The sequence below is a fragment of the Carcharhinus amblyrhynchos genome, chromosome 18 (genome assembly GCF_965287045.1).
Source record: "Carcharhinus amblyrhynchos chromosome 18, sCarAmb.v2.hapA, whole genome shotgun sequence".
NCBI classification, from domain to species: Eukaryota; Metazoa; Chordata; class Chondrichthyes; order Carcharhiniformes; family Carcharhinidae; genus Carcharhinus; species Carcharhinus amblyrhynchos.
Window position 1 is genome coordinate 2,772,564 of NC_137341.1, and position 12,366 is coordinate 2,784,929.

Consider the following 12,366-nt stretch of genomic DNA (forward strand, 5'->3'; position numbering starts at 1 on the left):
TATTTGGAAACATTTTAATGTTTTAGAGGCTACACGTGTGTGTAAAAAAAAGTTTCAGTCTAATTGAATTTTGTCATCAGGATTCAGGAGTTCAGGGGTGGCACGGTGGTTAGCACTGCTGCCTCACAGCGCCAGAGACCCAAATTAGTATTTGTATTAGTATTGTATTAGGGACCCAAATTAGTATAACCCAAATTAGTGACCTGGCTTGGGTCACTGTCTGTGCGGAGTCTGCACATTCTCCCTGTGTCTACATGGGTTTCCTCTGGGTGCTCCAGTTTCCCCCTGGTTAAGTGCATTGGCCGTGCTAAATTCTCCCTCGGTGTAACCCGAACAGGCGCCAGAGTGTGGCAACTAGGGGATTTTCACAGTAACTTCATTGCAGTGTTAAGGTAAGCCTACCTGTAACACTAATAAATAAACTAAACAAAGCAACTGGTGAAACAAGCTTATTTGACTGGGTACTTCAAAAGAGAGTCACAAATTGAGTTAAAGCTTTCCTTTCTTCCCTTTCGGGTGATATTTCTGCTTTGAATCATCAGCTGTTATAGAGTCAGAATCATGCTGTGCAGAAAAGGCCCTTCAGCCCATCCAATTGCAATAACAATAATTACCACTAAATTCACAGTACTCTCATTTCCAGCTGTTGTCCCATGTCCTTGATTGTTTTGATGTTTCAAGTGCTTATCCCAATATTTTTTAAAGGTTGTAAGGTTTCTGGCCTCCATTACCTTCCCAGGCAGTGCGTTCCAGATTCCCATCATCCTCTGAGTGAATTTTGTTTTCTCAGATCCCCTCGGAATCTCCTGCCTCCCACCCTAATCTTTGCCCCCTCGTGATTGATTCCTCAACTAAGGAGAACAGCTGCTCCTTACTCACCCTGTCCATACCCCTCATAATCTGATACACCTCAATCATGTCTCCCCTCAGCCTTCACTGCTCTAAAGAAAGCAATCCAGGCCTATCCAGTTTCTCCTTAAGCTCAAATGCTCCGTCCCAGGCAACATCCTGGTGAATCTCCTCAGCACCCCCTCCAGAGCCATCACATCTTTCCTTTAGTGAGGTGACCAGAACTGCACACGTTACTCCAACCGTGGCCTCACCAACTCCAATATTACCTCCATGCTCACTTACTCTATGCCACAACTGATAAAAGCAAGTGCCCCTTATAGAATCCCCATAATGCAGGAGGCCGCCATTTGGCCCATCGAACACGACCTGACAACAATCCCACCCAGGCCCGATTCTTATAACCCCCCGTATAACTCTCTTAATCCCCTTGACACTAAGGGGCAATTTAGCATGGCCAATCAATCTAACCTGCACATTTTTAGAGAGTGGGAGGAAACCCAGGCAGACACGAGGAGAACATGCAAACTCCACCCAGACAGTGACCCAAACCGGGAATCGAACCCAGGTCCCTGGCGCCCTTCAATGGGAATGTCGGAGGATTTGCTGGAGCTGCTCTCCTCTGTGATTTCCAAAGCCTCAGTGGAGGATGGGCCGGCCTCCTCCATTGGCTTCCCTGCACGGGGAGAAGAATAGTGCAGAACGGGGACATAAGGACAGGAGAAAGAAAATTCAAATGGGGCTGCCCAGATGGATGTGTGTTGTGCATCCTCACTCGCTGTCAGCATAGGTGCAGTCCTGTTTCTCCCTGGAAAGCTGGAGGGCGCACTCCTTGAACAGCAAGAGAATTTCAGTTCAGGCTTGTCACTGCGTGTCTCCTCTCGCCCTTTTTTATTATGAGCCAGCTTCTTCTGCAGGGATGATCAAGGTGACACAGTGACATGGTGGTTAGCATTGCTGCCTCACAGTGCCAGGGACTGAGGTTCGATTCCCGGGTTGGGTCACTGTGTGGAATTTGCACGTCCTCTCTGTGTCTGCGTGGGTTTCTCCGAGTGCTCCAGTTTCCTCCCATGGACGTGCTGGTTAGGTGCATTGGCCACACTAAATTCTCCTTCAGTGTACCTGAACACGTGCCAAGAGTGTGGCACCCAGGGGATTTTCACAGTAATTTCATTGCAGTGTTAATGTAAGCCTTTCTTGAGGACAAAACTGGAAACTATATTACCCAGGCTGTGGTGTACTTGCCGCCTGAACAAGACTGACCTCTCTAATCAGATCAGACCAGTTAAGGGTTTTGAGTCAAACAGCCAGCAGAGGTGGTGGACCAGGGAAGTAAGCAGGAGGAAACCTGGAGCCGCTGTGGGTCAGTAATAACTTCAGAATCCCTACAATGGAGGAGGAGGCCATTCAGCCCATCGAGTCTGCACCAACCACAACCCCATCCAGCCCCCATTCCCGTAACCCCACATATTTACCCCACTAATCCACGCATTCCAGGACACTAAGGAACAATTTAGCATAGCCAATCAACCTATCCCTCACACCCTTGGACTGAGAGGGGAAACCGGGGCACCCAGAGGAAACCCACGCAGACATGGGGAGAACATGCAAACTCCACACAGACGGTGACCCAAGCTGGGAATCGAACCCGGGTCCCTGGTGCTGTGAGGCAGCAGTGCTAACCACTGTGTTAATGTGCTGCCAAGATTTCACCCAAACATGTCAGCTTTGGCCTGAACACAGCTTTAGGGTGAAGCTTTGTAACACAGTTCTGGCTAACAAGCAACAGTTTAAAGCGATAAAAAAATTGTTTTATGTGGCCAATGACTGGTTTGCTATTTCACATGAGTTGGTCATGTTTTTATAATCCACTGAAATCATTTTGTCAATGTTTATCCTTTCAAATAAAGGGAGGAGAATGGAATTCCTTGCCAGGACTTTGATACATGCAGCAGTCTGATGATGGCTTTGAACTGTGCGGATTATTCTCTATCGCACCAGTTGCTGTATTTGATTGTTGCTGAACATGTAAGTAAAATCATTTCAAACACTGTTTTAAAACCAATCTTTCTGGTCTGTGATCACTCTTTAAATTATAACTCTGATTTCTGCGTTCCAGAACAATGGCGATGACTATTATAGAACACAGAACACTCCAGCACAAACAGGCCCTTCAGCCCACAAGTTGCGCTGATCATATCCCTACCTACCAGGCCTATCTATAACCCTCAATCCCATTAAATCCCATGTACTCATCCAGAAGTCTCTTAAAAGACCCCAACGAGTTTGCCTCCACCACCACCGACGGCAGCCGATTCCACTCACTCACCACACTCCGAGTGAAAAACTTACCCCTAACATCTCCTCTGTACCTGCTCCCCAGCACCTTAAACCTGTGTCCTCTCGTGTTTTCTAAAGGCCTGCATCAAAAGCATTTAGACAGTTCCATGGGTAAGATTGGCATAGAGGGATATGGGCCAAATGCGGGCAGTTGGGACGAGCTTAGTTGTTAAAAAAGGGCGGCATGGGCCAAACAGCCTGCTTCCATGCTGTACACTTCTATGACGCTTTGGCTCAAACCCATGCTGCATCTTCCCAATAAGAGTATTTCTATCCAGATATTTCGCTATTTCTTCCTTGGTGATAGATTGAAAAATTTTCCCTACTACTGAAGTTAAGCTAACCGGCCTACAGTTACCTGCCTTTTATCTACCTCTTTTTTTAAAAAACAGTGGCTGTACATTTGCTGTTTTCCAATCTTCTGGAAACCCCCCAGAGTCCAGTGAATTTTGGTAAATTACCACAAGCACATTTGCTATTTGCTGTTCGTTTAGTACCCTGGGATGCATTCCATCAGGGCCAGGAGACTTTAGCCTTTAGCCCCATTAACTTGCCCAACACTATCTGTTTAGGTGATGATCGTTTCTGGGTCCTCACCTGCCATTGCCTCCTTGTCATCAATTTTTGGTGTGTTATTTATTTCTTTTACTGTGAAGACCGACACAAAATACCTGTTCAATGCCTCAGCCTTATTTCCAGTTATTACATCCCCTTCTCATCCTCTAAGGATCAATGTTTACTTTAGTCACTCTTTTTCGTTTCATATATCCAGCAGGCTGTTTATTACGGAGTATGTTGGATTTTGATCTAGTTCAGTTATTTGGTGGAAAATTAGGCTGCTTCCATTCTGAATGCCTCAATTATTTTCACAAACATTCCACGTGGAACTTTTTTTTTTACACATACCAAGTCAGATGCTCTTTTGGACTGGTCGGCTTCTTGACATTGTAGGGATTTTACGGTCTTACAATTAGCTAAAGCATTTTACAACCATTTAATTCTTTTTGAGGTATAGTCACTCTTTGAATGTAGGGAAAATTGGCAGCTAATTTGTGCACAGCAAGATCCCACAAAAAGCCTCAGTGGGTTAACGAGACAATGTGGCGAGGACGCTGATTCTTCCTCAATTATTTCCATAAATCCTTTCTGCTCATCCAAAAGGACATCTGCGATCTCGATTTAACACCGAATCCAAAAGAGGAGACATCTGATAGTTTGACAGTCTACATAATATAGAATCAACGGGTCATAAAGGTTTATTTACAGCATGGAAACAGTCCCTTTGGCCCAACGTGTCCATGCCACCTTTTTTTAAAAATCACAAAGTTAGTCCCAATTGCCTGTATTTGGCCTATATTCCTCTATACCTTCTTACCCATGTAACTAAGTGCTTTTTAAAAAACAAATTTGTACCCACCTCTACTAGTACCTCTGGCAGCTCGTACCAGACACCCACCACCGTGTGAAAAAATTGCCCCTCTGGACCCTTTTGGATCTCTCCCCTCTCACCTTAAACCTATGCCCTCTAGTTTTAGACTCACCTACCTTGGGAAAAAGATGTTGACTCTCTTGTTGATCTATGTCCCTCATTTTGTAGACCTCTAAAAGGTCACCTCTATGTCTCCTACGGTCCAGGGAAAAAAGTCCCAGTCTATTCAGCCTCTCCTTATAACTCAAACCATCAAGTTCCGGTAGCATCCTAGTAGCTCTTTTCTGCACTTTTTCTAGTTTAATAATATTCTTTCTATAATAGGGTGACCAGAACTGTACACAGTATTCCAAGTGTGGCCTTACCAATATCTTATACAACTTCAACAAGACGTCCCAACTTCTGTATTCAATGTTCTGACCAATGAAACCAAGCATGTCTAATGCCTTCTTCACCATTCTGTCCACCTGTGGCTTCACTTTCAAGGAGCTTTGAAATATCAGCCTAGATTATATGGTCAGGTGTCTAGTGATAGATTTAAACCCATGAGACCTGACCACTGATATCTTAAAATTATCCTTTTGATTTGATTTGGTTTGATTTATTATTGCCACATGTGTTAATATAGTGAAAAGTATTGTTTCTTGCACACTACACAGGCAAAGCATACTGTTCATAGAGATGGAAAGGAGAGTTTGCAGAACGTAGTGTTACAGTCAGAGCTAGGGTGTAAAGAAAGATCAACTTAATGCGAGGTAGGTCCATTCAAAAGTCTGACAAGCAGCAGGGACACAGTAAAAAGTCTGACAACACCAGGTTTTAGTCCAACCGATTTATTTGATAATACTCACAAGCTTTCGGGTTACCTGACGAAGGGACTAATCCGAAAGCTTGTGAGTCTATTATCAAATAAATCGGTTGGACTAAAACCTGGTGTTGTCAGACTTTTTACTGTGTTTACACCAGTCCAACGCCGGCATACCCACATCAAACAGCAGGGAAGCAGCTGTTCTTGAGTCGATTTGTACGTGCCCTCAGACTTCTGTATTTTTTTCCCCGATGGAAGAAGGTGGAAGAGAGAATGTCCGGGGATCCTTAATTACTCTGGCTGCTTTTCCGAGGCAGCGGGAAGTGTAGACAGAGTCAATGGATGAGAGGCCGGTTTGAGTTTGGGATTCATTCACGTCCCTTTGTTGTTCCTTGTGGTCTTGGACAGAACAGGGACAGGGATAGCAGGAATATTCCTGCACTGGGTGTGAAGGACGAGATTTATTCCAAGAAACGATGAACCTTATAAGCTCACAAAGACTATACGATGGAGGCCATTCAGCCCATTTGTATCTGACCTGTCACTCAATGAGATCATCATTGTGCTGGAAATTGAGTAATGACTTCACAGGGAAAAACAGCTTTAAACGAGAGAATTCAAAGTTATTTGGTCGCACTTTACCTCTCAACTGATTTATTCTTCTGTTTAAATTCTAGAAAAGATGCTCAAATATTTTTGGAGCACGGCACATGGATTCGAAATCTTCCCTCATTATTCAGCATTACAAAAAGATTTTCTGTTCCAATATGATGCAAAGAAATCTGGAAATCGAGAAGAAAGACTTTCCATATTTTCAACAGGATCTATTCCTGGAAAATGGTAATTTGCATTGAAAGATGAAATTGAAGAGTGACTGAAGTTTAACATTCTCCCCACTGAGTGAGAATGTGGGGTTTATTATTTGAGTCTATTCTCCCTTTGGCTGAGATTCTTTTCGAGGAGAGAATCTTTACGCCGTTTCTTCAGCAAAAACACTGGGCAACAAGAGACAGGGTGCGAACGGAGGTGGGCGGGGGGGGGGGGGGGGGGAGTCCTTTAGTTTCTGTGTAATAAAGTCTGCTTTTTATTTCATTCTCAGAGTGAGAGGTAACCTTCTCTTTAAAGAATATTCTAATTAGGCATTTTCATGTTAGCTCACTTAGTGAATTAGGAAAGTTCACAACAGTACTTCATCCATTTATTCTCAAACACATATTGCCACTTCCCACTCAGTGCCTCTCACCAACCCTCCCGCTCACTACCTCTCTCCCTCTGACCCTCCCGCTTGCTGCCTCCCTTCCTCCTGCTGCCTCCTTCCCTCCAACCCTCCCACTTGCTGCCTCCCTCCTTCTGACCATCCCCTCGCTGTCTCCCTCCATCTGACCCTCTCGCTCGCTGCCTCCCCCCTCCCTCCCGCTGCCTTCTTCCCTCCGACCCTCCCACTCGGTGCCTCCTTCCCTCCAACCCTCCCACTCATTCACTGCCTTCCTCCGACCCTCCCACGTGCTGCCTCCCTCCCACCCTCTCTCCCGCTGCCTTCCTCCCTCCGACCCTCCCACTTGCTGCCTCCCTCCCTCACTCCCGCTGCCTCCCTCCCACCCACTCGCTGCCTTCCTCCGATTGTCTCTCCCGCTGCCTCCTTCCTCCCGCTGCCCCCCTCCTGCTCACTGCCACCTTCCCTCCAATCCTCCTGAAAGCTGCCTACCTCCCTCCCAGAAAAATTACAAGAATGATTCCTTGCCGCCCCTGAATCTCGTTTGGAGAGGTTGGGACTGTTCTCTTTGGAGAGAAGACTAAGGGGAGATTTGATAGAGATACTCAAAATCATGAGGGGGCAGAACAGAGAAGTCAGGGTGAAACTTTTCCTGCTCGTAAAAGAATTGAGAATGAGAGGGTATAGAAAGCAACATGGGAAAAAGGACAAGAACATTAAATACTGGAAAATCTCAACATCTCTAGAGAGGTTAGAGCCAATGTTTCAAGTCTGGATGACACGATTCTCTCTCCTTTTACTCCACAAATGTTGTCAGATCTGCTGAGATTTTCCAGCATTTTCTGTTTTTGCTTCAGGTTCCAGCATCTGCAGTAATTTACTATCATGAATAAAAAACGTTCTCACACAGGGAGTGGTTACGATCTGGAATGTACTGTCTGAGAGAGTGTGGTGGAGACAGATTCACACAGCGAGTGGTTAGGATCTGGAATGTACTGTCTGAGAGACAGATTCAGACAGTGAGCGAGTAGGATCTGGAATGTACTGTCTGAGACCGTGGTGGAGACACATTCACACAGGGAGTGGTTAGGATCTGGAATGTACTGTGTGAGTGTGTGGTGGAGACAGATTCACACAGTAAGTCATAAAGTCATAGAGGTTTACAGCATGAAAACAGGCCCTTCAGCCCAATTTGTCCATGCCGCCCTTTTTTTTTAAATCCCTAAGCTAATGAAAACAGGCCCTTCAGCCCAACTTGTCCATGCCACCCTTTTTTATAAAACCCTTAAGCTAATCCCAATTGCCTGCATTTGGCCCATATCCCGCTATCCCCATCTTACCCACGTAACTGTCTAAATGCTTTTTAAAAGGCAAATTGTATCTGCCTCTACTATTATTTCTAGCAGCTTGTTCCAGACACTCACCACCCTCTGTGTGAAAAAATTGCCCCTCTGGACACTTCTGCATCTCTCCCCTCTCACCTTAAACCTATACCCTCTAATTTTAGAATCCCCTACCTTTGGGAAAAGATATTGACTATCTAGCTGATCTGTGACCCTCATTATTTTATAGCCCTCTATAAGGTCACCCCTCAGGCTCCTACACTCCAGGGAAAAAAGTCTCAGTCTATCCAGCTTCTCCTTATAACTCAAACCATCAAGTCCCGGTAGCATCCTAGTAAATCTTTTCTGCACTCTTTCTAATTTAATAATAGCTTTTCGAGAATAGGGTGATCAGAACTGTACACGGTATTCCAAGTGTGGCCTTACCAATATCTTGTACAACTTCAACAAGACATCCCAACTCCTGTATTCAATGTTCTGACTGATAAAACCAAACATGCCAAATGCCTTCTTCACCACTCCGTCCACCTTCAAGCATGACTCCGCTTTCAAGGAGTTATGAACATGTCCCCCTCAATCTCTTTATTCCGTAACTTTCCCCAACACCCTACCATTAACTGAGTGAGTCCTGCCCTGGTTCAATCTACCAAAATCCATCATCTCGCATTTGTCTAAATTAAACTCCATCTGCCATTCGTCAGCTCACTGGGCCAATTGATCAAAGGCTTTGTTTTAGCCACCTGTTGCAAATCACCCTAAGTGACTTCTTCCAGCCCCAGAAATTTGTTAGCCTCTGAAAGGGACATTATTCCACAAGGTGTTCCCTAATTAAACCTGAATACAACAGCAGCCATCATAATCAAGGACTCCTTGCACATACTCTGTTTCACCCTCTTCCATCAGGAAAAAGATTCATAAGTCTGAGAGCAACTGACTCAAGAGGCATTCACTCCCTATTGCCATTAGACATTTGAATGGATGCACCTTATATTACATAGATCTTTCTCTACACCCTAACTATGACTGTAACACTGTATTCTGTACCCTCTCCTTTCCTTCTCTCCCCTGTACTCTATGAACTGTACATTTTGTCTGTATAGCTCAAGAAACAAGACATTTCATGCAGCCCAATATATGTGACAATAATAAATCAAATCAAATCAAAGCCATGTGCCACCATTGATATGGTCACATCTGACTCCCTATGCAAGGCACATCCAGCCTTGCCAATTGCCGTAAATCATACTCCGCCTTCTCAGCAATCTCCACATCTTCATCCTTGGCAGCTATCAAAGCAGTGAAGGCAGGAACTTGTCCTCCTCTCACTGGCGTTATGCCAGTGTGTTTCTCCTCCGTGACAAAGTACAAAATCAGTAACTTGTCAAGTAATGCAAGTCCGACACACATTCTTGTCAGTTACATGTTGCATCTAAAAGCACACCACATGCTTTCGACTCATTTGTCTTGTGACACTGAGACTGGTCACGCACATGTTAATCCTTCATAACCCCAGGAGAGGCACCTGTTGGACACGCTACACTGGTACTTATCCTGGTGCATCAGAGCAGATCTCGATCCATTTCCTTCACTGGACACAGGACCTGTTTTAGATCTCACTGTTGCTCACCTGCTGTGTGACGTTGGTCAGGTCGTAGGCCATTCTGATGCTCAGCCATGAGGAAATTGATGTGGAAGAGAGTGGTTTGGATCTGCAATGTATTGTCTACGAGTGTACTGGAGGCCAGTTCATTGATGCATTTTAGAGGAAATGAGGCTGTTATCTTAAAAGGAAGAATGTTGAGGTTTCTTGAGAGAAACTGGGCCTATCACATTGAATTCGGAAAACTAGTACAAATATGATGGGCCGAAAGGCTCCATTCTGCAATGTAATAGGCTGATCATTCAATTTGGATGAATGTGTTACAATTGCAGCAGATTCTGCAGTTCTCCAGTCTCACTAAGAGTTACTGTTTGATGCCTTGATGTCTTGAGACTGCATGAAGGTGGATTAAGAAGTACGCTTAGCACTTACTACTAAGTAATAATTAAATAGAAGTAAATATTAGCAGCATTCTGCTTTTAGCTGTTTGAAATCAGAGCCTGTATAAAATGTCTACCTTTTACAGTAATGCTTTGCGGGTATGTCGGCTTCTCGGAGTTTTACAAGGCTCGGTGGCTGGAACACATCCTGCGCTGGCAGCTGCAATCTGGCTGCTTTGGAAAGGGCGGTGAGTGATTCCTCTGAACCAATATTACACACAATGGGATTTAAAACGGTTCTGTAGAAATGACAATGCGTAATGAGACCATCAGCCTGTTACTGACTGCACAGTTTAGTAATCCTCATCACATTTACTCACCCTGTGCCGTATTCCCAGATAAAAGAAACCTTGAAGAGTCTGCTAATAGACTGCACGGCACAAGTCTCTCTCACCAGCGAACACAACAGGTTGGGATTTATGAGGTCTCACATGCTCTCAGATTGACTCGATCAGCAATCCTGGAAATAGGGTCCAAGCCATTAGCTCAGCTTGCAATCAGATACATCAGATTTACGCTGCGGGAGAGACTAGACTGATCCAATCATTGTTCACAAGTAAACTCACAAATGGGCCAAAGGCTATGAATTTTGGACCTCAAAAATCCCAGAATCATACAGTGCAGAAGAGGCCCTTCGGCCCATCGAGTCTGTACTTGAATTCGATAAACATCTGACCTCCCACCTAATCACATTTACCAGCACTCAGCCCACAGCCCTGAATGTTCTGCTGTGCCAAGTGCTCATCCAGGTACTTTTTAAAGGATGTGAGACAATCCGCTTCCACCACCCTCCCAGGCAGCGCATTCCAGACTGTTACCGCCGTCTGGGTAAAAAGGTTTTTGTTCACATCCCCCCCAAACCTCCTGCCCCTCACCTTGAACCTACGTCCCCTCATGACTGACCCTTCAACTAAGGGGAACAGCTGCTTTTTATCCACTCTGTCCACACCCCTCATAATCTTGTATACCTGAATCAGGTCATCCCTCTGTCTTCTCTGCTCCAATGAAAAGCCTATCCAACCTCTCTTCACAACCTAAATGCTCCATCCCAGGCAACATCCTGGTGAATCTCCTCTGCACCCTCTCCAGTGCAATCACATCCTTCCTATAACATGCCAACCAGTACTCCAGCTGTGGCCTCACCAAAGTTCAATACAGGGTTGTGAATCTAGGGGCAGTCTGTACTCTCTCAATCCTCACCAAAGTTCTATACAACTCCAATATGATTTCCCTGCTTTGGTAATCTATGCCTCCAGGGATAAAGGCAGTGTCCCATCTGCCTTTTTCACCACCCTACTAACATGTCCGAATATGGATAAATATGCCAATGTCCCCTTTGTTCCACAAAACTTCCGAGTGTCCTACCATTCATTGAATACTTGCTTGTCAAATTACTTCTTCCCGAGTGCATCATCTCACACTTTTCAGGGTGAAATTCCATCTGCCACTTATCTGCTCATTTGACCATCCTGCCTTTATCTTCCTGTAACCCACGACACTCAACCTCTCTGTCAACCACCTTCTGTTCATCATCCATAAACTTCCGAGTCCTATTCACAAAATGTCTCAAGTTATCTGGGAAAGATTAAGTATTTTAAAAAAACAATTGATCATTTCACACTGTGATGCAGTGGGGAGTGTTAGTTCCCAGTGCCCAAATGCTACAGTCCATCTTAAAGACACTTTGCCCCATTGAGTAATGCTGTGTATAAATTTCAGTAATGGTACAAAGGCAGTAAACTACTGAATGAATCAAACAGCACGATCCTTCAGCTCTTTTTGAAATGCATAGGGACCAAGGAACAGGAGCTGGCCATTCGGCCCATCGAGCTTGCTCCACCATTCAATTCGATCACAGCTAATCATGTACCTCAATGTCACGTCATCGCACTACCTCCGGATCCTTTTGACATCATTAGTGTCCAGAAATCTGTCTTGAACACATTCAATGATTGAGATTTCACAGCTATCTGTGGCAGAGAATTCCAAAGATTCACCACTCAGAGTGAAGACATTCATCCTCATCTCAGTCCCAAATTCTCTGAAATTATTTATATCTGAAAATGTTTTCAAATGATTCTGAGTTTGTGCCTCCTGGTTTTAGACTCACCGGCCAGGTGAACGGTGAGGGGCATTGAGGGGCGGTGATATTGAGTGAGGGGCGGTGATAGTCAGCGAGGGGCAATGAGCTGTGAGATACAGGCACTCTTGCTTCTCTCAATGATGTTAAGTTTGTTGGACTGGCAGCCATGAAGCCACAAATATCCAGAATGAAGATACATCAGTGCCTCCTCAAAGCTCACTTCACCCTTACCTTCTGCCAGACACATGGTGCAAACCGCAG

At 44.9% G+C, this 12,366-nt stretch overlaps 1 protein-coding gene across 1 annotated transcript in view; it reads left to right on the forward strand.

Annotated features, from left to right (window-relative positions):
* Positions 1–12,366, forward strand: part of c18h16orf89 (chromosome 18 C16orf89 homolog) — a 38,406-nt gene that overhangs the window by 14,260 nt on the left and 11,780 nt on the right. Inside the window, exons 4-6 of the mRNA XM_080206270.1 lie at positions 2,760–2,877; positions 6,104–6,266; positions 10,109–10,210. Of these exons, the coding sequence (XP_080062396.1) occupies positions 2,760–2,877; positions 6,104–6,266; positions 10,109–10,210 (383 nt within the window). The remainder of the gene's footprint in view (positions 1–2,759; positions 2,878–6,103; positions 6,267–10,108; positions 10,211–12,366) is intronic.